The sequence below is a fragment of the Lampris incognitus genome, chromosome 2, assembly GCF_029633865.1.
Source record: "Lampris incognitus isolate fLamInc1 chromosome 2, fLamInc1.hap2, whole genome shotgun sequence".
Classification (NCBI taxonomy): Eukaryota; Metazoa; Chordata; class Actinopteri; order Lampriformes; family Lampridae; genus Lampris; species Lampris incognitus.
The window spans coordinates 6,128,195-6,155,616 of record NC_079212.1 but is presented as its reverse complement, the minus strand read 5'-3'; the positions used below and the strand labels follow the sequence as shown (position 1 = coordinate 6,155,616).

The 27,422-nt window shown below is 50.4% G+C and overlaps 1 protein-coding gene and 1 pseudogene across 1 annotated transcript; both read right to left on the bottom strand.

Annotated features, from left to right (window-relative positions):
• Positions 1-3,124: 3,124 nt before the first annotated feature.
• On the bottom strand, positions 3,125-7,588 carry LOC130106692 (ubiquitin-conjugating enzyme E2 variant 1-like; annotated as a pseudogene).
• A 4,271-nt stretch (positions 7,589-11,859) lies between these two features.
• peds1 (plasmanylethanolamine desaturase 1) lies at positions 11,860-22,644 on the bottom strand. The gene is made up of 6 exons (XM_056272902.1): positions 22,503-22,644; positions 20,314-20,433; positions 19,219-19,310; positions 18,142-18,286; positions 17,784-17,996; positions 11,860-15,868 (listed from the first exon to the last, which is right to left on the bottom strand). Exons 1-6 carry the CDS (start codon positions 22,642-22,644, stop codon positions 15,747-15,749), a joined length of 834 nt encoding a protein of 277 aa, XP_056128877.1. The 3' UTR covers positions 11,860-15,746.
• Positions 22,645-27,422: the final 4,778 nt, after the last annotated feature.

The window sequence follows — 27,422 nt, the reverse complement described above, 5'->3', positions numbered from 1 at the left end:
TTTATTAGCTCTTAATTTACTGCTGGTCAGTTATGGCCGTTGTATAAATACATCTGAGTATTTTACTGTTTCTTTGTCTGCTGCTGCTGCCCGTGTTTCCCTTCCTCTTCATCATTCGGCTGCCTTCATCTTAACGTGCGTCGTGGCTTAACGAGGCGCACGTTGCTGCGTCGTGTTTTAACGTACGTGTGTGTGACGTAGAGGGTTGGAGGTGATCAGCTGACAGGGTCGTGAGGGAGACGGGGGGGGGGGGGTTCGAGGCAAAAGTCTCGTCATTATAACACGAGAGTCCTGGGCACAAACACCTCGAACACGATTCAGGAGGGAAAAGCGCGTGTGTCTGTCTACCAGGTCCAGAAGAGAACGGCTGGCTGTTCATCTGCTGCCCCTCTTGAGGCGAGGCTGTTCCAGGGGAAAACCTCAAGGACTGAGACAGCAGGGCCTCCGTTCAGTCGCCACAGTCAAATGTCAACCTTAATTTGTTTAATTGCGCCACAACAGGAGACGCCCCCGCTTCACACGTGCTGGATCACGCCTGAAGTTACAGGACACGTGGGCGTCTATGCCCATAGGACTTCCAACAGCTTTTCCTTCTAACTCAGGGGCAACGGATCCGGGTGGTTCCATCCTACATCTGTATCTTTTCTTTCTAACTCAGGGGCAATGGATCCGGATGGTTCCATCCTTCATCTGTATCTTTTCTTTCTAACTCAGGGACAATGGATCCTGATGGTTCCACTCTACATCTGTATATTTTCTTTCTAACTCAGGGGCAACGGATCCAGATGGTTCCATCCTTCATCTGTATCTTTTCTTTCTAACTCAGGGACAATGGATCCGGATGGTTCCACCCTACATCTGTATCTTTCCTTTCTAACTCAGGGACAACGGATCCTGATGGTTCCACTCTACATCTGTATCTTTCCTTTCTAACTCAGGGACAACGGATCCTGATGGTTCCACTCTACATCTGTATCTTTCCTTTCTAACTCAGGGACAACGGATCCTGATGGTTCCACTCTACATCTGTATCTTTCCTTTCTAACTCAGGGACAACGGATCCGGAGGGTTCCATCCTACATCTGTATCTCTCCTAACTCAGGGACAATGGATCCGGATGGTTCCATCCTTCATCTGTATCTTTTCTTTCTAACTCAGGGACAACGGATCCTGATGGTTCCACTCTACATCTGTATCTTTCCTTTCTAACTCAGGGACAACAGATCCAGATGGTTCCACCCTACATCTGTATCTTTTCTTTCTAACTCAGGGACAATGGATCCGGATGGTTCCATCCTTCATCTGTATCTTTTCTTTCTAACTCAGGGACAATGGATCCGGATGGTTCCACCCTACATCTATATCTTTCCTTTCTAACTCATGGACAACGGATCCTGATGGTTCCACTCTACATCTGTATCTTTTCTTTCTAACTCAGGGACAACGGATCCTGATGGTTCCACTCTACATCTGTATCTTTCCTTTCTAACTCAGGGACAATGGATCCGGATGGTTCCACCCTACATCTGTATCTTTCCTTTCTAACTAAGGGACAACGGATCCTGATGGTTCCATCCTTCATCTGTATCTTTCCTTTCTAACTCAGGGACAACGGATCCAGATGGTTCCACCCTACATCTGTATTTTTCTAACTCAGGGACAACGGATCCGGATGGTTCCACCCTACATCTGTATCTTTTCTCTCTAACTCAGGGACAATGGATCCGGATGGTTCCATCCTACATCTGTATCTTTCCTTTCTAACTCGGGACAACGGATCCAGGTGGTTCCACCCTACATCTGTATCTTTCTAACTCAGGGATGACGGATCCTGATGGTTCCACCCTACATCTGTATCTTTTCTCTCTAACTCAGGGACAACACATCCAGATGTTCCACCCTACATCTGTATCTTTTCTTTCTAACTCAGGGACAACGGATCTGAATTGTTCCATCCTACATCTGTATCTTTCTAATTCAGGGACAACGGATCCGGATGGTTCCACCCTACATCTGTATCTTTCTAACTCAGGGACAATGGATCCGGATGGTTCCATCCTACATCTGTATCTTTCCTTTCTAACTCAGGGACAATTGATCCGGATGGTTCCACCCTACATCTGTATCTTTCTAACTCAGGGACAACGGATCCGGATGGTTCCACCCTACATCTGTATCTTTCTAATTCAGGGACAACGGATCCGGATGGTTCCACCCTACATCTGTATCTTTTCTCTCTAACTCACGGACAATGGATCCGGATGGTTCCACCCTACATCTGTATCTCACAACGCCTTGACCTTCTGATTCTTTTAGGGATACAGTGTAAAATAACAGCATGTGTCGTCTACATACAAATGTCATCACAGAAATTATTCCGTTGAAAGAGAGGTCGAGTAACAGAGGCCAAAAATGTGTCGCTGTGCCAGCTGAAGCCCAACTAGACAGACAGGACATCCGGGTGGTGTTGTACACCGTCAGGAGTGTTTACATTCACCACCACGTTTTGTTTTGTTCAGTTTGCTGTTTGGTAAACTCACTCATGGGTATATAACTGCTGTACATACGGCAAGTCATTGCGGGAAAAAATGTTAAAAAGCTACATTCATAGCGCCACCGCCTGGTGGTTGAGGGAACCAGAACATCTGAACACACAATGCCGCGTCTATGAGAGGCGCAGAACGGAAAAGGAAAGTACCGTATGGGGAGATGAAGAACACCCCCCCCCCTGCGAGGTCTTTTCTCTGACGTGACACAAGAGCAAGAGGCGGATGACATCAGTTCTCTTTACGAGCCGGATCTGAAGCGGCCTTTCTGCTGACCTCTTGGCAGACGCCAGGTGTACCAGACACGCCAACAAACCACATAAGGCGTAGACGCCCGTAACCAGCACACTCGTGAAAAACACCAACACATCTCATCATAGATGTTTCCATGTTGACCGACTAAACCAGTTAACTACCAGGTTAAATCTTCATTACGGTTTTGTGGGGGTTTTTTGCACGGAAAGAAAAATGTTTCGTTACCAACAGCGGAGGGGGAACGCCTGAAAAGCGAACTCTGCGCAGTGATGACGCTCGAGTTTTTCCGGCGTCACAAAAAGGCAACACACGAGATGTACACTCAATAAGATTATTTATGTTATTGTACAATTTGCATTTATAACAAATAATAATAATAACAATAAAAAAAGATTAGTAAGATGTACAGTATTCAAATGGTCACATCTGTCGTGGACTGAGGACTGCTTCTGCTGAGTCACATCTAGTCCAGCCAGAACTCCAGTGATGAGAGAGGAAGGGGACCAGGAGAGGAAAATGGCTTTTGAATGCTGAATATGTTGCCGTATATGTATATGTGTGTGCACATGTATGTATGTGTTTGTGTAGTCATACGTATACTTGTGTGCGTCTGTCATTGTCACCATATAATTAAGTACGCCGCCGTTTGAGCGTTGGCAGGCAACTGAATGTCACGAGGTGCTGGATGGGATGAGGGGGATGAATGCCGACAGAACAGCGAGGAAAAACAAGGAAGAAAACGGGGAGTCGAAAGCAGCATGGGGTCAGTTTGTGTAGATCTGGCCCTCGGGCGGCTGAGGAAGCTTCATGTTCTCCTTGCACATCATGAGCCGTCTGAGCTCCTGCAGAACCATCCGGATGCTGTAGGAGTTCTGCCACTTGGCCAGAGCTGACACCGCCCGCGTGTCAACCTGCGGCGTAGAGAACAAAAACCAATACGACATTGCACCTTGCATCTCACCACAAACTAGGAGCCATCTACACTGTATGCCATGTGACAAAGACCCACGCATCCAAAATCAGTCTGCAAAATGGAAATGAAAAGTGGAGCGCCGATAAGCAATCTGTGAGGGAAACCAAATCATTTGTTGTACATTTTAAAAAAAAGAAAAGAATAATAATTAGCGCTTGGGAAAAAGACCGAAACAGAAACAATGCCCTTGCGTTCCCTTTCAACATCATGAAAACGTGGGGAATGACGTTTTACTGGTTTACTGGGAGGTGAGCATGTTTCAGAGAGGACCATGTGACCACCGCTGTTTCCAAAATGTGTTTAGCAACTTGGGAGTTGGCACATTAACATTTGCATGTGTGTCGTTTGTGTTCACGCTGTCGGTTCATTCTTTTTACAAAACTACCCAGTACGCTGGGCAGCTTGAGGAAGAATACTGCACGACAACTTATCTCCACTACTACGCTGCATGTCCACACTGTCGTATAAGCTGAATACTGTCTTTCTGTGCAACCTGTTTCTGAGAGGTCGGGACAGACTTGAGTCTTGACTGTGCAAAAAAACTGACAAAAGCCCCATCTTTATTTTCTGCTTCTATCGTCTTTACTTAAAAAAGCATCAGCTAGGCTCGGATAACCAGGTCTACTCACCACGCCATTGGAGTTGTGCACACCATTCAAGTTTATCTTCGTCACAAATCTGACAAATGGCGGTGTCTCTGGATATCTGGGCCCACATTCAACCTTAAGACTGTACATCCGATTTTCATAGATTGTCTGTGGAGAACAAAGATACACGGATTGGGCGGAGTTGGTAGATCGTCTTTTCAAAATTCAACTCTGCAGAATACACAAGGCTCAGCGTTTTCAGTTTTTACCGGCTTCCACCGAAAAATACCCAGCTTTTTTAAAAGGAGCAGATCGATTTAAACTGATTTTCACCCGGATTTTATGTTTCCACGGATCGAAACGTTGTTCCTGTTCGTGTGAGGTTATGTAACAGTGTCCTCTTGGGGCGAAATTCGGCATGCTAGATGGCTTTGAAAAATAAAAACCGAAAACGCTGAGCCTTGAGAATACACTACAGTCCCTCCTAGATTTGGTGTTTATGTAGTATACAAAAAACCTGATCTTATAATGCAAATATATTTATTTTGATGTCTACTATGGGACCAAATATATGAGCACTTGGCGCAACAGCTGCAGTTCTTTTTTGACGTCTTTAATTGCATCTTTATAATTTTGACATTATTATCTCTGCTCTGCTGACAACGACTGAGTTTCCCTGTGACAAATAATTACGTTTATTATCAATCACAACTCTCCTGTAACTATCCAGACTAACAGCTGAATATCAGATGTCTCATTCCTTTGTACCGACAGGAGAGGCAAAAGAAAAAAGAAAAGAAAAATCAGGCAGTTGAAAAGTGTCACCGCTTACCCTCGGAGGGCCGATTATCATCCCTCGCCATCGTGTTAAGGTCATGTCCTCATCGTCTTCCAGACCCCAGCTCACTGTTCCATCCCCAACACCCTTCTGTCCTTCTTCCAGCTCCTCCAGCAGCCGGAAATTGCGGGGAACTTTGACGCCTGTTAAAATGAATGAGTCAATCAAGAGCACATTTCCATAAACATTAGATTTCAGTCAGTGGATAAACTTATATAACGGCAAGATTACTCGTTTCTTGCAGGGTCCGGGGCCCCCACAGGCACCGACCACACTGCCAGGCCGGCATTAGTTCTGCCTGTAGTAAAGTACAGGTCAGGGTGTGGCGTTGCTTCGGTTCTTTCTGATTCAAGTGATGGGACAGGAAGTAGCACACCTTCCAACCAGCTTGGATCTCTGCTTCCTGATGTGTTTATTATCCTGGACCTTTGAGCTAACTGTTGACCTGAACGCCATTCCTGGACCTTAACGCAAAGCTTTGCATAATCATTACTCCCACATCCCTGTTCAGATGGTGTTGCATACACAGGGCTGGCTGGGCAATAATTCAGCGTCATCGTTTTTCGTCTTTCAGAGGCACTGAATCGCAAAGAAAATCGGATGTTGTCAAATCACGATACACAATGTTGTCGTCTAAATGAATGAAAACATTTCACCTCGGACTTCTCACAAAAGAGTTCTGGGATAATTATTTGAAAACTAGTTTTGGTTTGACATTACACTATGCGTTACCAGCCAGTTCAATGTGACGAACCTCTCATGGATTCTTACACATGGTGTTCTTCTAGTAATAGTTTCCATGTAGCCTAGCATGAGAGTTGCATCATTTCTGCCACTGTATGAGTAAGAGAGAGCATCAGTGAGAGTCGGTGTTGTATACCGTACAGTGGCTTCCTCGACAGCTACCAACTCACGAGAGAACATGAACTTTGCAAGGTTATCGCAGAAATCACACTGGGATAATTATGATTAGAATATTAGCCATGTGATGTACTGAGCAGCTGATGTGCTGATGTGGAACGGTCACAGTCTTTCTGAGAGACAGACACAGCCAGAGGTAGTTGAGCGTGGCGCTCTCCTCCTCACAGCCCATGTGTCTGGAGAATCGGTGGTCGGCCACCAGCAGCAGGGAACACGTGTCCTTCTGGTGGTCGTCAGTCTGACGTTCTGTCTCTTACCGGAGCCTCTGAGGGACACAACACAAAGCCAATTCTCCTGCTTATGTATTTATTCATTTCAGTTACTGTCCGCCGTGCCGTGCCATGGCCCTGCGTGATGGCCTGGCGGCCTGTCCAGGGTGTCTCCCCGCCTGCCGCCCAATGGCTGCTGGGATAGACTCCAGCATTCCACGACCCTGAGAGCAGGACAAGCGGTTCGGATAACGGATGGATGGGTGGACGGAAGTTGAGGCCACTGGCATCAAGCTAACAAAAGACCCCACCGGTCGACCAAACTAGCTTTATGTTAGTAGGTTCGAGTCCTGCTTAAACTTGGTTAGGAGTCCCAGAGACAGCAGTTCGATTCCCACCGATGAAAGAGCCGGGTTCGAGTCTCGGGTGAAAGAACCTATAACAAGTGGGGTGATTCGGGTTCAAGGCCTACCACCACCACATGATGTTAGGGGGTTCGGGGTCCCGCCTGCAGAGAACCGGCTCAAGAGTCACAGACACTGGGTGGTTCGATTCCCCAGTGATAAAAGAGCTGAGTTCTCGAGTCCTGTTTCTACACAGGAACATAAACCCCCCTTCCCCCCCCCCCAGAGGTGCGAGACATCTACCCTACTAAAAACATCTGCTTGGCCCAGGTGTTTGTATTCCGCCTCGTTTTCCCCGCCTTCCTTCTGGCCCGCGCAGTGTGACTTCCCTGCGCCGGGTTTTGACGTGGGCAGCGCGCCGTGCACATGAAGTCTGGGCCGATGGGCTGGTTCGTGTGAGGTTAGCGCGGTCACATGGTAGGCGGAGAACAACAAGCGCGGCGACGTTGGCGTGAACACAGCACAGGTCACCATGGCTGCCGCCGCCGCCGCGGCTTAACGCCCACAGCTAAACCCGATCCCCGCTGGTCCGCTTCTCGGCCGCTAGCAGGGCGCAGGGCGCCTCTCTGGAGCCCGTCCATTACTATCCTCGGCCGCTGCGTTCAGGAGGTGGTCAAGTCTGCCCGAGCGGGCTCCCTCTCCCATCAATCCGCAGAAAGCGGCTCGTTTGCGGGGAAAAAATGCGCGCCGATGAGCGGAACCGGAGCGCTGCCCGGCCTCGCCCCGACGTTCGCACGAAGCGCGAGAACTCGTTCGATTGCCCCTGACAGTTTTTAATAAAGCGATTATTTATTTATACCGACAATTTTACCTGATCCGGCGGCGACCGCCATCTTGTCGCTCAGTGACGGGGGCGCGCACGTCGGACGTGCGCTACGCTCGCGCGCAGCTCTGCGGTGGCATGAAGGGGCGCGTCTCGATGCGAAACTCGCTTCCTCCCTTGTGCGTCCTACGTCCTCCGGCGATTTAAAAAGGGCTCCCGCTCCTATATGTAAATATATGTATATATATATATATATTTTTTTTAAAACAGCCCTTGTTGTTGGTTTATAGAAAAGGACTCAAGCTACTTTGATGCATTTAAACATAAAATGGTCAACTTAAAGAGACGTGAACTTAATATCGCCTTATCCGAACCGCTTATCCCAACTGGGGTCGCGGGATGCCGGAGCCTGTCCCGGCAGTCACTGGGCGGCAGGCGGGAGACACCCCGGACGGGCCGCCGGGCCATCACAGCGCCTTTTTGGAGAAGGGGTCTGTCTGCGGACTGCAAGACAGGGGCGTGACTTGTAAGGGTGTAACTTGTAGCAGGAGGCTTCATTTGTACTTTCTAAATCGTTTGCCAACTGCCATAAAGTAGAAGACACCAAAGAAGCAGAAGCTGAAGCGGGGTGTTTTAATCGGGTGGTTAAATAATTGGTTGAAAGTCATTCTGCAGAGCAATAATATAATAGTAATTTGTAAACAGTAGATTGACGTTAGATGCAGCTCGTCCAGGACCCCGAGCCTGCAGCCTCGCTCCTTAGACGCAGCTCGGGCCTGCGGCCTCGCTCCTTAGACGCAGCTCGGTCCTGCGGCCTCGCTCCTTAGACGCAGCTCGTGTCTGCGGCCTCGCTCCTTAGACGCAGCTCGTGCCTGCGGCCTCGCTCCTTAGACGCAGCTCGGTCCTGCGGCCTCGCTCCTTAAACGCAGCTCGTGTCTGCGGCCTCGCTCCTTAGACGCAGCTCGGTCCTGCGGCCTCGCTCCTTAGACGCAGCTCGGGCCTGCGGCCTCGCTCCTTAGACGCAGCTCGAGCCTGCGGCCTCGCTCCTTAGACGCAGCTCGTGTCTGCGGCCTCGCACCTTAGACGCAGCTCGGGCCTGCGGCCTCGCTCCTTAGACGCAGCTCGTGTCTGCGGCCTCGCTCCTTAAACGCGGCTCGTGCCTGCGGCCTCGCTCCTTAGACGCAGCTCGGGCCTGCGGCCTCGCTCCTTAGACGCAGCTCGTGTCTGCGGCCTCGCTCCTTAGACGCAGCTCGTGTCTGCGGCCTCGCTCCTTAAACGCAGCTCGTGCCTGCGGCCTCGCTCCTTAAACGCAGCTCGTGCCTGCGGCCTCGCTCCTTAGACGCAGCTAGTGCCTGCGGCCTCGCTCCTTAGACGCAGCTCGTGCCTGCGGCCTCGCTCCTTGGACGCAGCTCGGTCCTGCGGCCTCGCTCCTTAGACGCAGCTCGGTCCTGCGGCCTCGCTCCTTAGACGCAGCTCGGTCCTGCGGCCTCGCTCCTTAGACGCAGCTCGTGCCTGCGGCCTCGCTCCTTAGACGCAGCTCGGTCCTGCGGCCTCGCTCCTTAGACGCAGCTCGTGCCTGCGGCCTCGCTCCTTAGACGCAGCTCGTGCCTGCGGCCTCGCTCCTTAAACGCAGCTCGTGCCTGCGGCCTCGCTCCTTAGACGCAGCTCGGGCCTGCGGCCTCGCTCCTTAGACGCAGCTCGGGCCTGCGGCCTCGCTCCTTAAACGCAGCTCGGTCCTGCGGCCTCGCTCCTTAAACGCAGCTCGGTCCTGCGGCCTCGCTCCTTAGACGCAGCTCGGTCCTGCGGCCTCGCTCCTTAGACGCAGCTCGGTCCTGCGGCCTCGCTCCTTAGACGCAGCTCGGGCCTGCGGCCTCGCTCCTTAAACGCAGCTCGGGCCTGCGGCCTCGCTCCTTAGACGCAGCTCGGGCCTGCGGCCTCGCTCCTTAGACGCAGCTCGTGCCTGCGGCCTCGCTCCTTAGACGCAGCTCGGTCCTGCGGCCTCGCTCCTTAGACGCAGCTCGTGCCTGCGGCCTCGCTCCTTAGACGCAGCTCGGGCCTGCGGCCTCGCTCCTTAGACGCAGCTCGTGCCTGCGGCCTCGCTCCTTAAACGCAGCTCGTGCCTGCGGCCTCGCTCCTTAGACGCAGCTCGGGCCTGCGGCCACGCTCCTTAGACGCAGCTCGGGCCTGCGGCCTCGCTCCTTAAACGCAGCTCGGGCCTGCGGCCTCGCTCCTTAAACGCAGCTCGGTCCTGCGGCCTCGCTCCTTAGACGCAGCTCGGTCCTGCGGCCTCGCTCCTTAGACGCAGCTCGGTCCTGCGGCCTCGCTCCTTAGACGCAGCTCGTGCCTGCGGCCTCGCTCCTTAGACGCAGCTCGGGCCTGCGGCCTCGCTCCTTAAACGCAGCTCGGGCCTGCGGCCTCGCTCCTTAGACGCAGCTCGTGTCTGCGGCCTCGCTCCTTAAACGCAGCTCGTGCCTGCGGCCTCGCTCCTTAAACGCAGCTCGTGCCTGCGGCTTCGCTCCTTAGACGCAGCTCGTGTCTGCGGCCTCGCTCCTTAAACGCAGCTCGTGCCTGCGGCCTCGCTCCTTAAACGCAGCTCGTGCCTGCGGCCTCGCTCCTTAGACGCAGCTCGTGCCTGCGGCCTCGCTCCTTGGACGCAGCTCGGTCCTGCGGCCTCGCTCCTTAGACGCAGCTCGGTCCTGCGGCCTCGCTCCTTAGACGCAGCTCGGTCCTGCGGCCTCGCTCCTTAGACGCAGCTCGTGCCTGCGGCCTCGCTCCTTAGACGCAGCTCGTGCCTGCGGCCTCGCTCCTTAGACGCAGCTCGTGCCTGCGGCCTCGCTCCTTAGACGCAGCTCGGGCCTGCGGCCTCGCTCCTTAGACGCAGCTCGTGCCTGCGGCCTCGCTCCTTAAACGCAGCTCGTGCCTGCGGCCTCGCTCCTTAGACGCAGCTCGGGCCTGCGGCCTCGCTCCTTAGACGCAGCTCGGGCCTGCGGCCTCGCTCCTTAAACGCAGCTCGGGCCTGCGGCCTCGCTCCTTAAACGCAGCTCGGTCCTGCGGCCTCGCTCCTTAGACGCAGCTCGGTCCTGCGGCCTCGCTCCTTAGACGCAGCTCGGTCCTGCGGCCTCGCTCCTTAGACGCAGCTCGTGCCTGCGGCCTCGCTCCTTAGACGCAGCTCGGGCCTGCGGCCTCGCTCCTTAAACGCAGCTCGGGCCTGCGGCCTCGCTCCTTAGACGCAGCTCGGGCCTGCGGCCTCGCTCCTTAAACGCAGCTCGTGCCTGCGGCCTCGCTCCTTAGACGCAGCTCGGTCCTGCGGCCTCGCTCCTTAGACGCAGCTCGGGCCTGCGGCCTCGCTCCTTAGACGCAGCTCGTGCCTGCGGCCTCGCTCCTTAAACGCAGCTCGTGCCTGCGGCCTCGCTCCTTAAACGCAGCTCGTGCCTGCGGCTTCGCTCCTTAGACGCAGCTCGGTCCTGCGGCCTCGCTCCTTAGACGCAGCTAGTGCCTGCGGCCTCGCTCCTTAGACGCAGCTCGTGCCTGCGGCCTCGCTCCTTGGACGCAGCTCGGTCCTGCGGCCTCGCTCCTTAGACGCAGCTCGAGCCTGAGGCCTCGCTCCTTAGACGCAGCTCGGTCCTGCGGCCTCGCTCCTTAGACGCAGCTCAGGCCTGCAGCCTCGCGCCTTTACTAACCAACTCTTTGTCAACGTGGATTGTAAAAAACACAGCTAAATAACTATAAAGCTAGCGTTAAACAACGCTAGCTAGCAACACATTGATATTGTACCTGAGCAGAAATGGAACCCACACCGGAAGTGGGGGGTGGAGGTGGATTGTAGTGATTCTGTTACTTGTGGTAGGCGTGGACTGTGGTGGTGACGTTACTATCAGAGTGGGCGCGGATTGTGGTCTTCTGCGGGACGCAGACAGATACTCTTGCCTTTTTGATCGTCTTTCTTAATTGCTCAGAATTCAAAGGAATGCTTCTCGATGTACTGACCAGGTAGTTAAGTTGTCGAGTCAGTCTTTCTGGGCCTGCTTGTGACCCTTAAGGCCTCTGCACAACTAGTCTCAATTTTGTTTTGTCTGAAAATTTCCCACGTTAAAAAATGACTATAACCTCACACTTGGTACACAAAATTTACAGACCAACTCTGAAAAAGTCCCCCGTCACGTGGTTGTTCATCTTCAGAAGCTGCAGTCCATTGACTTGCCCACAAATCTTAGTCCAAGTAGAAAATCTGTTTTGCCAAAATTGCAATTATGCACGAGTAAATTCCACACAAGCGGGTCATTCTGTTCTATTACTGGGTGAGGCCATATTTGTGTGCAACATTTAGTAATGTCGTCCCACAAAGTCAAACGTGAAATCTCTGTTGTGAGATTTAGTCTTTATTTAGTTTCTTTATAAATACAGTTTAAATATTTACATTGCAAGTCCTCCAAATGGAGACAACAGAAAGGCATCAAGGCATCGTTTGTGATATCCAAAACTCCACCGCCACCAACATAACCAACAACATCCATTAGGTATTGCCTCGATAAAGACGCGAGGCAAGTGGCTGAGCATGGGTGTGGATGGGGACGGGGGGACGGAGGGGACAGAGGGGATTCGGGAAAGTCAATGAAATGGTTTCCCAGATCGCTGGCAAGATTTACATTGAAATCAATTACATAGAGGATAAGGCAACTCAATTAAGAAAATATCCAGGGAACACTACAAAACTAATTAGACACGTACAGGTTGAAACATACCCAAACAAGAATCCTCAAACAACCAACAGTGTTGATTTGCAGGTAAAGGTAATTCCAGTTGGCAATATAACTTGTTCTTTATGGAAACAGTCGTACACTTGTCAATAACAGCTGTCAAATCCACTGGTGAGCGTCCAATGTCTTAAAGCAAGTTGTCCCCCCCCACCCCAGATGTATTAACACAGGGCTACAGCAGAGCATGTCAATAAACCTGTCACTTACTTCAACACAAAACCTAAGATGAAATATTGAGTTCTAACTTACCATGTAACAGCAACTATTTCTCTATCAAATACCTTCCTCGACATCAAATAAAAACAATTAAAAGTAAACTGACCACCAACTCATCACGTAGAACATGTTCTGAACGTGGGTTCCTGTCAGACGGTTCACGTTACTCACAGACCCCGAGATGGGACCCGGCCGTCGAGCAGAAGGAACCTCGAGTCACTGTGGCATGGGACGACGTCCATCAGAGCTCAACATACAGATGTCTTTATTAACACACGCTCGTTAAGTCTAGTTAATCTCCACACTAATCATGTAATGTCTCATCTGTTTTTGTTTTTTAGCGATTTTCCGGTTGCCACACGAAAGCATTACTTGCACTGGATTTCGACACATCCCTTGAACACAAAACCGCGTTAATCTCACAAGTCCAGTTCTACAGGTGTGGGCAGGTTGTGTCGCCACGGCAACAGTACAAAGGCGATGAGTGATTTACTTCAGTAGGGCACCATAAGGCCACAGCCATGACAACAATAATAATCATGATAATTCATGTTAAGGAAATTAATTCTCATTCAAACTTCAGTTGTATGTCAACAGTTCTGAATATATATATACTGGCGAATGAGCGCCACTTAAGTAAGAAAAATAATAATAAATAAACTCTAAACGCAGGCCTATGACTTGGATATAGTGACGCAGAATGTCATCCCCTGTCCGGCATATGCTGAAACTACCGAGCAGACAAGGAAATGCATTTCACAATAATTACTCATCCTAGCAAGCGTCATAAAATCTACAGAGTAGTTTTCCTATCGGCCTGTTTGCAAAGAACCCTTATTACTCAAGTATGTAGGATTCAAAAGCTGGAATATTACCGAGTAGAAAAAGCTGTTTTGGCTTTGACAGAACATAAAAATGTCTACACTGATGAAAACGCTGGAGGAAATCTACCATGTAGTCTTTAACCTGGTCGATGTTGCTTTCCTGCATGGCCCGCTTCCCCCGTTAGTGCCTGAAAACACGTTTCAGTTCCTTGGAATGAAGAGAAGACTTCTGGTTGTTTGAATCAGGGTCAATTTGGTAAAAGCTGAGGGGTTCCTCCTCATTAGAAAAAGGTATTAAATGACAACCGCCTGCAGCAGAGTCCTCTGGCCCGCGGCTCATTCACACAAACCCTTCAGAAAAGCTGGTGACCCGTTCTGTAGCCTGCACAAGCCAACATGTATCATGCATGCATTATGTAGCCTGCACAAACCAACATGCAGCAATGCATGCGTTATGTAGCCTGCGCAAGGCAACATGTAGCATGCATGCATTATGTAGCCTGCACAAACCACCATGTAGCACTGCATGCGTTTGTAGCCTGCACAACCCAACATGTAGCATTGCATGCGTTATGTAGCCTGCACGAGCGAACATGTAGCATTGCATGTGTTATGTAGCCTGCACAAGCCAACATGTAGCATTGCATGTGTTATGTAGCCTGCAGAAGCCAACATGTAACATGCATGTGTTATGTAGCCTGCACAAGCCAACATGTAGCATTGCATGCGTTGTGTAGCCTGCACAAATCAACATGTAGCATGCATGCATTATGTAGCTTGTACAAACCAACATGTTAGCATGCATGCATTATGTAGCCTGCACAAGCCAACATGTAGCATGCATGTGTTATGTAGCCTGCAGAAGCCAACATGTAGCATGCCCGCATTATGTAGCCCGCTTAAGCAACACCTCAAGAGAAAGGCAAAAACAGTTTTGACATGCAGTTTTTAACTGGCTGAATTCCAAGAACCATTATTTGCCCCTTGGCAAGTGTGTGTGTTGGGGGGGGGGGGGTGAGGGAGAGGAAGCAATTTTGGCAAAATCAGATCTTTAAATGTTTACGTTATAACGTATAATTAAGGGCCTTTTAATACACTGCATTTATGCACTGTGAAATCCATGTACACATCAGCAAACCTGCTCCTCACCACGGCCAGGGTGGTGCAACATCGATCGTGTTAAATTCCGAGGAATGTTTCGTGGTTACGTGTTGAACTACGACCATTCCCGCTCTGAGTCAAAGAAAATAAGCTGCGACGTGTGAAAGTGTATGTTTGGTAAAGCTGGCACACGACTTAAGAGCATCTGCGTTCAGTGCCGTCCGAGACAGAAATCCTGCGAGTTCGGCTTTCATCAGCTGCAGTACAAAAGAGCGCAGATTACAAAAAGAGTGCAGCAAATAGAAAAGAACGATGACATGCCGTCACTGCATCTGTGGTGCTAAGGCTGCTTGGGAAAACCCCCACGTGTCCGAAAGCAACGCCGGGTGGAGGGTTCCCGAAAAGACACATAGACCTTAAAAATAACTCGCTCGTTCGAAGACACACGGTCATCTGAGAAGGCTGTTGAGCAGATAGCGGGACAGCGATGCTAAAAACGGTTTTGCACAAATGTTTTGCTTTGGTCTCACATCGGTCTTGTCAGAGATCCTCGGACGTTAAGCAGTACGTCTTGATTAAAACAAATCTGTCAAGTCCAGAATTTCGTTGCACCAAAGTAAAGAAATTCCTAAAAGTGGCGAGAATGTCTCGTCGCCCTTCTCTTTACAACGGCGACATTTTTGTGGCATCGCTATTTGGTCGTTTGTTCGCTACTGATCAATATTGGCAATGGTTAAACTTCTGTACCGGCCCGCTCCAGTATTTACTCTACAACCGAGCTTCGTTGTCGCCTGTGAGGCAGACCCGAGACAAGTTGAAACTACAGCGGAACTGGTATTTTCTAGCAAAGGAAATACAAACTGTGACGCTTTAATCTTCTTTCCAATGTGACCTTATGACTTTAAAAACAAAAAGGAGGAAGAAGACCTCCGGAGCATTTTTTTGCCCTTTCAAGTTTTTTGAATTTGACAGAAGAGACTGACTGAAGCCTCTCACCTCCCTAAGACTGAGCTGAAGCGACGCGTCTGAACACGGCCGGCCTTAACAACTCGTGTCGACGGGTCGTGGAGTGTGTCTGGCGTCAAACATCCCGATGCAGAGCAAGGCTGGGGGAGACGGCAAAGTTCAAAAAAATATTACGATTTCCACGAGTAATGAAAACAAAAAACAAAAAAATCAATCCTTTCAAAAAACAAGAGAACAAAATGTGCAAGACTTAAAGCTATGGCATCAGAGACTGTTGGTTAGGTTTTTCATCCTATCGTTACAGTTTTAAAGTTAGGCAAAACAGGGATGAGAAGACACGGCGAAGCCGGCATCTTCTGAGGTAGGCTGCTGATGGGCTGCGGGCGTTACTTGACTTTGTGGGCCCATTTCAGGTCGTCGGACCTGGGCTTCTCCCCCGTCACACGATGGATAAGTTCCTCCAGGTAACGCCAAAAGCCCAGCTTCTCCAGAGGATAGTTCAGCCAACCTGAAAGAGACAGAAGTCCATTAACCAAGACCCCGATTCCCCGACAGTCTCTAGCCTGTATCGTGAACTCCACCACAAACCTTCCACGCGTGTATTCAGTGTGTTTACGTGCCAGTTAAAAATCAGGATTAAGGCGACAATTTGATTATTGCAACTGCCATGTAAACACCTTCCCGGCCTCTTATCCTACGCAGGGTTGTGGGGATGCTGGAGCCTATCCCTGCAGTCACTGGGCCGCAAGTGGGGGGACACCCTGGACAGGCTGCCAGGCCATCACAGAGCCGATACATTCACACCTAGGGACCATTTAGTACAGCCGATTCACCTGACCTACATGTCTTTGGACCGTGGGGGGAAACCGGAGCCCCCGGAGGAAACCCACGCCTGGATAATAAATTGATAAAGTGGCTTGGATAATGGATGGGTGTGAACGCCTTAACAGAACTATCAAATTAAGGCCTACGCAATGTGATTTAACAGAGCTAGATTTTTCCTCAATCATTCAGTTTACTTTGGATTCACCTTAAAATCAGAACTCTCTCAGAAAGTCAGCGATCCCCGCGACTGGCGTCAGACCAGGAAACAACAGACGAAGGACAACATGGCGAGCGGCAGTATAAGAACGGTTATAGGCAGGGGTCCCCAATTACTTTTCATAGCGGGCCACTTTTAGGGCCACTTTTAAAACCACGGGCCACTCAACCTCCAGCAGCATGTTGTTCGCTAGTTTGTTTCGGTGTTGATACGTTGCAGGTATTATCATTTAAACAGAGATTTTTCATCTATTTTTCGATATATTACTAGTCTTACTTTTACTAAGAAATTAATTATTTCACATACAGTAGTGGCCAAAAGTTTAGTCCGGGTGCCGAATTTTTTATTTCCAAAAAAAAATTAAAGGGTTTTTATTTTTTGGTAGGGAAATAAAAAAAATTTCTTCTGGCATTTCTCCAAAAATTCTCATGGACCATAAATCAACCCGTCACGGGCCGGACGTGGCCCGCGGGCCGCCTATTGGGGACCCCTGGTTATAGGAGTGAGACTGAAACGGCGAACATTCACGCTCAGTAAAGATAAATGGAGCTCAACATCCCAAAGTTTGAGGGCGGGTGAAAAAAAAACAAACGGAGATGATTTCAGAAAAGTCTCAAACACAACGCTGGAAGAGGACTCCCTGTTTGGACGCCATTTCAGACCTTAATCCCCACCCTAATCTTTTCTCTCTTTTTTTTTTTTTTAAATCTTCCCTTTTTTCTCCCCGATTGTATCCGGCTAATTACCAGCCACTCTTCTGAGCCGTCCCGGTCTCTGCTCCACCCCCTCTGCTGATCCGGGGAGGGCTGCAGACTACCACATGCCCCCTCCGATACATGTGGAGTCACCAGCCGCTTCTTTTCACCTGACAGTGAGGAGTTTCACCAGGGGGGACGTAGCGCGTGGGAGGATCACGCTATTCCCTCCAGTTCCCCCTTCCTCCCCCCGAAGAGGCACCCCGACGGACCAGAGGAGGCGCTAGTGCAGTGGCCAATTATGTCTAGGGACGCCCGACCAAGCCGGAGGTAACACGAGGATTCAAACCGGCGATCCCCGTGCTGGTAGGCGATGGAATAGACCGCTACGCTATCCGGACGCCCCACCCTCACCTTAACCCTTATCTTAACCTCTGGGTGAAATGGCGTACACATCAGGAGTCCCCGTTGGGAGGTGGGGGTCGCGTGCGAATGAGCTTCCGTTTTGAAACGCGAATATCCAACAAATCCTGTAAACTCAAATCGCCGACGAGCCACAGACAGGAGTGCGCCCCTTAATCACACTGTACCGCCTAAATCTGATCACTCAGCGTGAAGAGAGTTACTGACGGCGTGTAAACGCGGTGATTGTTACACGTGTGCGACGCCGGCTTCGCGACACAAACCTGTGGTGATGCAGAAGTACGTCTCGTGCGGGGAGACGTGATGGATCCGGTGGTGCTTGCGGGGAAGGATGACATGGCAGTCCTGCAGAAACACCACCCAGCAAGGCAGGCCGAAGTACGTGTGGGACCACTTGTGAATCTGGTTGGTAAGGGTCACAAAGATGGCTAGTGCAAACAGGAAGCAGTACCAGGGGTAGTTGTAGTAGATCTCCGCTGCAATCGAGATGGCAGAAATGGAGAGAAAGTGACACCAGAGCCTCGCCTGGACGTTCCGAGTTCTACGTCAGATATCAGGCAACAACGACTTCACGGACGTCTCGTTAAAGAAACGAAAAGCTATCCCCAGTCTGTTACCCACCGGGAGTGAGGGTGAGGAAGTTGAAGGCCATGTTCGCTAAAGGTACAATCGTCAGCATGCAATTGTCCCCATTGGTCTCGATGAAGTCATGACGGGTGATGGCTGTGGGGTCGATGTGGTGCTCCCTAAATGGTCTGATGAAGGCCTGGAGAGGGACCAGAAAACAGACGGTAAATAGATGTACGGTGAACCACAGCAGCACTAATTCACAACGCTCACTGTGTCAAACAAAGTTATGATGAGTCTAACGAGTCGGTTTTGGAAAAGCTCAAAGTATTTCATTCTGACTTCGGCGATACGCTCACGAAAGAGTGGGAATTCTGGGAAATGTACTGGGACTGAATGACACTGAGAAGAAGAAACAATCTTAAGTGCGACCTCCCCAGTTGTACCCAGCCAATTACCCCACTCTTCCAAGCCGTCCCGGTCACTGCTCCACCCCCTCCGCCCATCCGGGGAGGGCTGCAGACTACCGCATGCCTCCTCCCATACATGTGGAGTCACCAGCCCCTTCTTTTCACCTGACAGTGAGGAGTTTCACCAGGGGGACGTAGCGCGTGGGAGGATCACGCTATTCCCCCCAGTTCACCCTCCCCTGCCCCAAACAGGCGCCCCAACCGACCAGAGGAGGCGCTAGCGTAGCGAACAGGACACATACCCACATCCGGCTTCCCACCCGCAGACACGGCCAATTGTGTCTGTAGGGACGCCCGACCAAGCCGGAGGTAACACGGGGATTCGAACCGACACGTTTTTTTGTGATATATATTTAAGAATAAAAGTAGTTACATTATTTCACAGATATATTTATGCAGCTTTTAACTTTGGAAGCTCCAGGTGAAAAGAATTCATCTCTTCAGCAATGACTGGGTTGGTAGTAGAGGAGAGAACAAGGAAGTCGTCCATAAAGTCGCTAAAGCGGACTACATTATATTATTCGTGCGACGCAGCAGGGCGTCTTTATTCACCAGGAGTCACTACTGAGACTTCTTTCAAGCAGCAGGAGTTTAACTGCTCCCACTGCATCCTCTGCTATGTGACTGCTGTACGTGTGTACATGGAGGACGTTGAACCTACCTTTCCAAAGATGGGGAGCTCCACCGATCCCCACGTGTCGGCCCCCCAATGGACAAGGCCTGACGCAAAGTCAGCAGTGAGGATCCCCACCACTGAGAGAGAGACAGACGGGGAGAGGGAGACGGGGAGGGAGAGAGAGAGAGAGCGAGACGGGGAGAGAGCGAGACGGGGAGAGAGAGCGAGACGGGGAGAGAGAGAGAGAGAGAGAGAGAGAGAGAGCGAGACGGGGAGAGAGCGAGACGGGGAGAGAGAGAGAGAGAGAGCGAGACAGGGAGAGAGAGAGAGAGCGAGACGGGGAGAGAGAGAGACGGGGAGAGAGCGAGACGGGGAGAGAGAGAGAGAGAGAGAGAGAGAGAGAGCGAGACGGGGAGAGAGCGAGACGGGGAGAGAGAGAGAGAGAGAGCGAGACAGGGAGAGAGAGAGAGAGCGAGACGGGGAGAGAGAGAGACGGGGAGAGAGCGAGACGGGGAGAGAGAGAGAGAGAGAGAGAGAGAGAGAGCGAGACGGGGAGAGAGCGAGACGGGGAGAGAGAGAGAGAGAGAGAGAGAGAGCGAGACGGGGAGAGAGAGAGAGAGAGAGAGAGAGCGAGAGAGAGCGAGACGGGGAGAGAGAAAGAGCGAGACGGGGAGAGAGAGAGAGAGAGAGAGAGTGAGACGGGGAGAGAGCGAGACGGGGAGAGAGAAAGAGCGAGATGGGGAGAGAGAGAGCGAGAGAGCGAGACGGGGAGAGAGCGAGACGGGGAGAGAGAAAGAGCGAGACGGGGAGAGAGCGAGACGGGGAGAGAGAGAGAGAGAGAGAGAGCGAGACGGGGAGAGAGAGAGAGAGAGCGAGACGGGGAGGGAGCGAGACGGGGAGAGAGAGAGAGACGGGGAGAGAAAGACAGAGTGGGGGGGGGGCAAGAGAGCGAGAGAAGCTAATTAGCAAAAAAGACAAAATACAGGCCAAACAACAGTGTTCTTTGTTGGCCGTGGCACATTTCTAAATCTGCTAACAACCAAAAAACAGATGAGAACAAGTCAAGATAAAAACCAACGAGAGGACGTTGTGTAATCTGAGGTCCACAACACTGAGCGGGGCAGCTGGCTCGTATCTTACCGATGCCAAACAAGATGTACCACATGTGTCCCAGATGAAAATTGGCAAGGAGGTGAAAGAAGTTGAAGGCCATAAGAGAGAAGCAAAGGACAACACTGACCCACTCTTGACATCTTTTACCTGCGAGGTGGGGAGAAAACAATCAGTGAGCGTGGCAAAACGGACACCCGGCGTTACCCGCAGGGCGGCGGCGAGCAGGAGGAGCGGTCACGACTCAATCTCAGACCATGATTACAGACAATCAAGTGCCGGCACATCGCTCGGTATCAGCTCGCTCATGTTTAACTGTCCAAAGGTCCATAAAGTACGCCTGCTAAGCAAACTAAGTCCTCGTGTGTGGCTTCACGGCGGGGCGGGGCGGTGGCGGGGGGGGGGGGGGGGGCACCGCACACCGGGATCCAGCAGTCCTCTCCAGTGATTGCTGGAAGCAGCTGGGCCTGAAATACCCGTCCCAGTTCCTGCAACTAAACACCCAGTATCCCTCGCAAGCGAACCCTGCAAAGTCTCGCAGCCACCCAGCTCCCAGAGAGTCCGGACCGTAAATCTCCACGGGTCTGGATTACACTGGAGAGGAGGGGGGGGGGGGACGGGCTCCGAGGAGCCTCTGCGGTCTCGCTGGGACCGGGAACGGGCTGATACCGAGCTCAAATTCAAATGCCGGTGCCGAAAGTCACGAGTAACACGTCATACATAGAATAGTGTGATTTACGGCATTTATAACACATGGAAGCTTGGGGGGGGGGGGAAATATCCTCAGTTATTTTACCCGCTGATACCCCCCACCCCCCACTGACCCCCCCCACACCTAATGGTAACGGCTCGGTGCTGGGCATCAGATCCGTTCCGGGAATCGGTATCGGCAGAATATCGGCGCGTCCCGACTAGAAGTACTCACACACGGTGTGTAAGTCCTGCAGGACGCACAGTCCTGACCCCCATACATGTTGTGTTGTTCTTTGTGCAACACATCTCCTGTATAACAAGGACACTTGAGAGAGTGTTATTAGTGATGTGCGAGACAAGCTGCCGCCGCCGCCAGGCGAGCGGTACCGCGGCCTCGAAGCCCGGACCGGCAGGCTCCAGAACAGCCTTTCCCACCCAAGCCACCAGGCTTTCCAACAAAGACCATTAAAGACACGAAGCCTGGTGACTGGTACTGACCTGTGGTCTCCAGCGGGTCATCAGTTTACACACACACACACACACACACACACAGCTTGGCATACACAAATACACAGAAATATGCAAACAACTACACACATATGCAAATTTATGAAGGCTGGGCCTACACACACACACACACCATGTATTATTATCAGTGCTTCTTTGTTGGTATTTCATTGCTGTTGTCGCTGCAGTGTCGAGGGTTTCGCTCTCTCGCACTTGTGTAACGACACGTAACAACAGAGGGTCTGGAAGAAACGCACAAACACACACACACACACACCAACAACACAAGTCTGCAAGCTGACTGACTGGCGGGTCACCTGACCTCCCCAGTTAAAGCCCTGTTGGGAAGGAGTCCTGCGACTTCCTGTTTCAAACGCTGCCCCGCATGTGTGCGTGTGCGTGCGTGTGTGTGTGTGTGTGTGCGTGCGTGTGTGTGTCCATAATAGAAAGGGTAGACAGCCACACGTGCACACCTCTGGTATGTGTGCGTGTGACATTCCTCAGCTCGGACGCTGCTCAACGGCACTTGTGACACAACGCCAGCCAGGACGAACGAGTCCAACTGAGGCCGAACGGACCCCCCCTCGGTTCCGGTTCTGCTGCTCCCCCCCTCTCCGCGGCCCGCTGTGTCGCACTGATACCCCCCCCCCGACAACGTGTTACGACCCCCCCTCCCCCTGCGACGAGACGACGGCGAACGCTCGCAACAGTTCCCGTCGTACGACCGCGGAACAGATTCTGGTCCAGGTGGACCCGGTTGCCGAGCCTATCCCGAACTCGTTGGAGTTGCGTCAGAAATGACACTGGCTCCCCCAAAGCAGGACGTATGACGGACAAGGCGAGATTACGGATGGCGACACCTCCTCCCCCCTCCTCCCCTCCCCCCGTTTGGCGTATTTAAGACAGGAACTCGAATCCGATTTCTCGTCCGACCCGGGAACGATTGTTGGGGGGGCGCTCGCCCGAGCCGGGATGACGGCAGACGACCAGAACCCGGGCGATACCTGACCCGAACTCACCTGGCGAGTACAGGTTGGCCAGCTCGCGAGCGCCGGCGTGTTGCGAACCCCAGCGGGCCGCGGCCCGACCCGGTTCGAGGGCCGTCTCCGGGGTCTGCGGTTCTCCTTTTCCGCAGCCGATGTCGCTCTCCGTCCTCGCCATGTTGTACTTTTTTTTTTTTTTTTGGGTTCCTCCTTTTTCCCCCAGCCCAACCCCTTGAAAACGCGCGCGCACACACACACACACACACACACAAAGACGTGCGCGCATACGCACACACACGAGAATTTGTCTTCTTCCTGTTCTTCTTGGCGTTTATTGGCTGTTGGCAAACCGCGAATCGGCGCGTTACCGCCACCTGCTGGTACGGAGGGTGGATCAGAACGTCGTTTGCGCTGTTCCCTCCCAACAAAAACAAAACCCTCAGATCTCCTTAGTCACATTAGTTACTCTAAGAAACTGAAACAGCATTTTACAACATTCAGTGGAATCCTTCTGTAGAATGTCTACTAAATCAAATTGTGCTTTTATTTTCCGGAGCTTTTGAGCCAGACGCCTTCTTCCTGCCTCATATTCCTGACAATGTATCGTCATAACGTGCTCTAGTGTGTCTTCGTAGTCACGTCCGCCTGTATTGTGTTGGCCTGTTTAGTCCAGAAATCTGAGTCCTGAAGTTACCGTCTCATCTCTCCTGCTCCTTCCTGCACACCCCATTTCTCCCACTTCCCCCAGAACCGTGTAAAACCACCGTCCTCCTCCTCCTCCTCCTCCTCCTCCCGTGGCTTTTGCCACCTTTCCTCCAATCTGTGCTTAACAGTGCTCTTTATTTCTGCCTTGCTTAAAGTCGCTACCATGTCACGTGGTTATGTTTTGTAGCCTTCCAAGAGAGCTCGTCAAGTCCTCTACCCCAGTGGTTCTCAACCTTTTTGGGGTCCTGGACCCCCTGCGTGTTTTTGATCTACCCTGAGGACCCCTCCACCTGATCTTGGGGGAGGGGGGTTGCAATTTGATAGAAACAGTAGAAACTGCATTTTAAATTGCGTTATAGTATTTATTCACTCTTTGGGGCAAAAATAAGAGCTTTCAGTTGTAACTTAGATATAGTTAACAAAACAGAATTCTTATGCAGTAACTTTCAGATATATGTAACAAAACAGAATATGTATTCAGTAACTTTCAGATATATGTAACAAAACAGAATATGTATTCAGTAACTTTCAGATATAGTTAACAAAACAGAATATGTATTCAGTAACTTTCAGATATATGTAACAAAACAGAATATGTATTCAGTAACTTTCAGATATATGTAACAAAACAGAATATGTATTCAGTAACTTTCAGATATATGTAACAAAACAGAATATGTATTCAGTAACTTTCAGATATATGTAACAAAACAGGATATGTATTCAGTAACTTTCAGATATATGTAACAAAACAGAATATGTATTCAGTAACTTTCAGATATATGTAACAAAACAGAATATGTATTCAGTAACTTTCAGATATATGTAACAAAACAGAATATGTATTCAGTAACTTTCAGATATATGTAACAAAACAGAATATGTATTCAGTAACTTTCAGATATGTGTAACAAAACAGAATATGTATTCAGTAACTTTCAGATATAGTTAACAAAACAGAATATGTATTCAGTAACTTTCAGATATATGTAACAAAACAGAATATGTATTCAGTAACTTTCAGATATAGTTAACAAAACAGAATATGTATTCAGTAACTTTCAGATAGATGTAACAAAACAGAATATGTATTCAGTAACTTTCAGATATATGTAACAAAACAGAATATGTATTCAGTAACTTTCAGATATATGTAACAAAACAGAATATGTATTCAGTAACTTTCAGATATATGTAACAACACAGAATATGTATTCAGTAACTTTCAGATATATGTAACAAAACAGAATATGTATTCAGTAACTTTCAGATATATGTAACAACAGAATTCTTATGCAGTACCTTTTAACAATGCAAACGGGAGCGAGATCTCTTATTAAAATACAATAGATTACACTTGTGAAACAGATGTAATTAGAGAACAAAGTCCTGTTACCCTTTATAGTTTAGGTAGATAAAGGTCTCAGTCACATTTGAGTAAAATAATCCTATTTCTATAAATGTCATAGGATCATTTTTTTTAAAAATATTTTATTTTCCCGGACCCCTTGCAATTACACCACGGACCACTAGGGGGTCCGCGGACCCCCGGTTGAGAAACACTTGCGTCTACCCGCTCAACGTTTCCGACCAATCACATTCCAGCTTTCCGAACGCCGGCGCGGCGGCGGCGCAAACCGCGGTCGCTCGTTCGCCCGACCGACCAATGAGATCGCGAGGCTGAACGCCTGCGCTTTCTGACCCCGCCCGTCACGCCGAGTCACACGTTCGCAGCTTCTTTCTTTCTTTCTTTTTTAATTTTTACGACAGCGTCGACTTTACGACACGGTTGGGCAACAGCGGGCCTGCTGTTAAGACCGGCCCCTCAGCCGAGCAAAGTGCACAACGCAGCGGCGCCACCCAGACCCAAACACAGTAACACCAGCAGGGCCCACATCTGCTAAAGTACCGCATGGCAAATCATGGCAGAACACCGGGCGTCTAAACCGGGGGCTGGATTAGGGACGGTGCTGTGTGATGACAGAGTGTGGTTTAGGGGCTGGGCCTCCAGTCCAGTCACGGGTCCGGTGTGTAGCGTTAATCCGCGTTATAACGCTGTTATGACGCTGTTCATTTCAAGTCTCACAGATTTCACTTGGGCCGGGGAGTTGTTGACAGAATGCGAGTTCATAAAAAGCATGATTTGTATTTTTCGTTTGCTTAGTTTTAGTTTTAAAAAAGAGAGAGAGGGGGGTGGCGAATCTACATCTGCTCCACCCTCCATACCAGCTGCTGGCGCTAATACAACAGCTGGCTGTTTGCCAACGGCCATTGAAATGAGTAGAAGAAGACGAAGAAGGAGACGACGACGCGGAGGAGGAGGAGGACGCAGAACGAGGAGGAGGAGGCGGAGGCCTTTATGAACACGTGATTCTCGTCAAACTAAACTCACTGACGTGTTGTCTTACGATCACCCAGAAATGGATGAGTGAAAAGTATTGGATGTCTTCTTTATCAAGTAACACCAACTAAGACTTGGATGATATCGTAAAGGGAGATGGAATAGAGTAGAATCACTACACTTTTCCATAGGAAACTTCATATGTAGTGGCCAGTTTGAGGCGGATAAACAAGCTACTTTAACAGGGAACATTATGCGTAAAATATATTCATATTGCACTGTAATCTAATGCTATTACACCTCTACTCTCAAGTATTGTGCTAATAGACAAGAATACTAAAATACCAATGGTACCGCACCAGTACTACTACAGGCCTGTTGCTGAGTGTTTCTCCCTCAGAACCCGGGGACACACTCCTCGAAGTAAGGCTGCCTTGGTTAAAGGCGGTGGCAAAGGTTAAAGGCAATGGCGGGAGTATTGACTTAACATGCCTTTTAGAGAGGTGTGTGTATGTGCGGGGCGGACTGCTCACCACGATCGTTAACTGTCTGGCCAGTGTCCAACGCGGGATTTTTCCACCCGAGCAATGTGTGTAGAGATCCACTCCTTGCTCCTCTAGCCATAAGCAGTGCTGAAAGGCCCATTTTCGTTTTTGACAGCCCCAAATCACAACGGGGCTTCGCAATGACATTATATCCTCACACAGGGCCAAGACGCAATGGGTGTTAACCTACGACACACCCCGTCCTCAGACCGTCGATTCGGATGAGGGAAAACTGGAGAAAAACAAAATAACTACCAACGAATGGGGGCACCTGAGGAAGAGCGGCGGGGGGGGGGAAGGGATTCCTCCTCCAGGACGGGCTGCCAGAAATGATAAAAACCACCCCTTACAATGTCGCTCTTTCTTCTAGCAGCCCACTTTTGATCTTCCCAGTTCTCGGGTTCTTGAGCATTTAAATGCAACACATGGACTCGGTTCAACCGAACCCGCTTACGGACTCGTGTATTTTTGCCGTCGTGCGGCTTCTCGCCGGCAGGTGGCGGTAACGACGCGAGTCGGCGTCACTAACTGCTGCGGGCTACGTTGAGAGCGAAGGCGTCGCGCGGCCGATGGAGCCGATGCCGCCCTTGTGAACGTGCACTCCGGTGGGCAAATTAGCTAGAGGACGTCATCGCGTCAGGTTTTCAGGCCCACCGTTAAACGCGTCTCGCTGTGACGGGAGACAAAACAACGCGATGACCTGACGCGGGAAACCCTTGTAGGCGGTCTGGTCACCGACCCTGCTCCTGGAGAGCCGCCGTCCTGCTGCTTGTCAAGCCAACCCTCATTTAACACACCCGATTTTACTGATGACCTACTTACCGAGACCTTAATTAACCGAGTCGGGCGTGTTAAACTGGGGTCGGGGGCAGACCCGGAGAGCGGGACCGGGACGGTATGGCTCTCCAGGAGCAGGGCAGGGGTGGTGACCGCTGTGTGGCACGTTTGTTACTGCTCAGCACGACGCACCTGACGTCCTGCCAATAATCTGACGAGACCGCTGCGGATGGAATAGAGTAGAGTAGCGTAGAGTAGAATAGAGTGGAATATAGTAGGGTAGAATAGAGTAGAGAAGAGTAGCGTAGAGTAGAATAGAGTAGCGTAGAGTAGAATAGAGTAGGGTATAGTAGAATAGAGTAGAGTAGAATAGAGTGGAATATAGTAGGGTAGAATAGAGTAGAGAAGAGTAGGGTAGAATAGAGTAGAATGGAGTAGGGTAGAGTGGAATAGAGTAGGGTAGAATAGAGTAGAGTAGAATAGATTAGGGTAGAGTAGAATAGAGTAGGGTAGAGTAGAGTGGAATAGAGTAGGGTAGAGTAGAGTGGAGTAGAGTAGGGTAGAATAGAGTAGCGTAGAGTAGAATAG

Bases quoted from the DNA above. Each gene is read 5' to 3' on its own strand.
- peds1 (XM_056272902.1), bottom strand. From the start codon at position 22,644: ATGGCGAGGACGGAGAGCGACATCGGCTGCGGAAAAGGAGAACCGCAG. The intron at 18,287-19,218 runs GTAGGTTCAACG...GTCCCTCTCCAG, and splicing joins AGCTCCCCATCTTTGGAAAG to GCCTTCATCAGACCATTTAG. The intron at 15,869-17,783 runs GTTTGTGTCGCG...TGTCTCTTTCAG, and splicing joins GTACTTCTGCATCACCACAG to GTTGGCTGAACTATCCTCTG.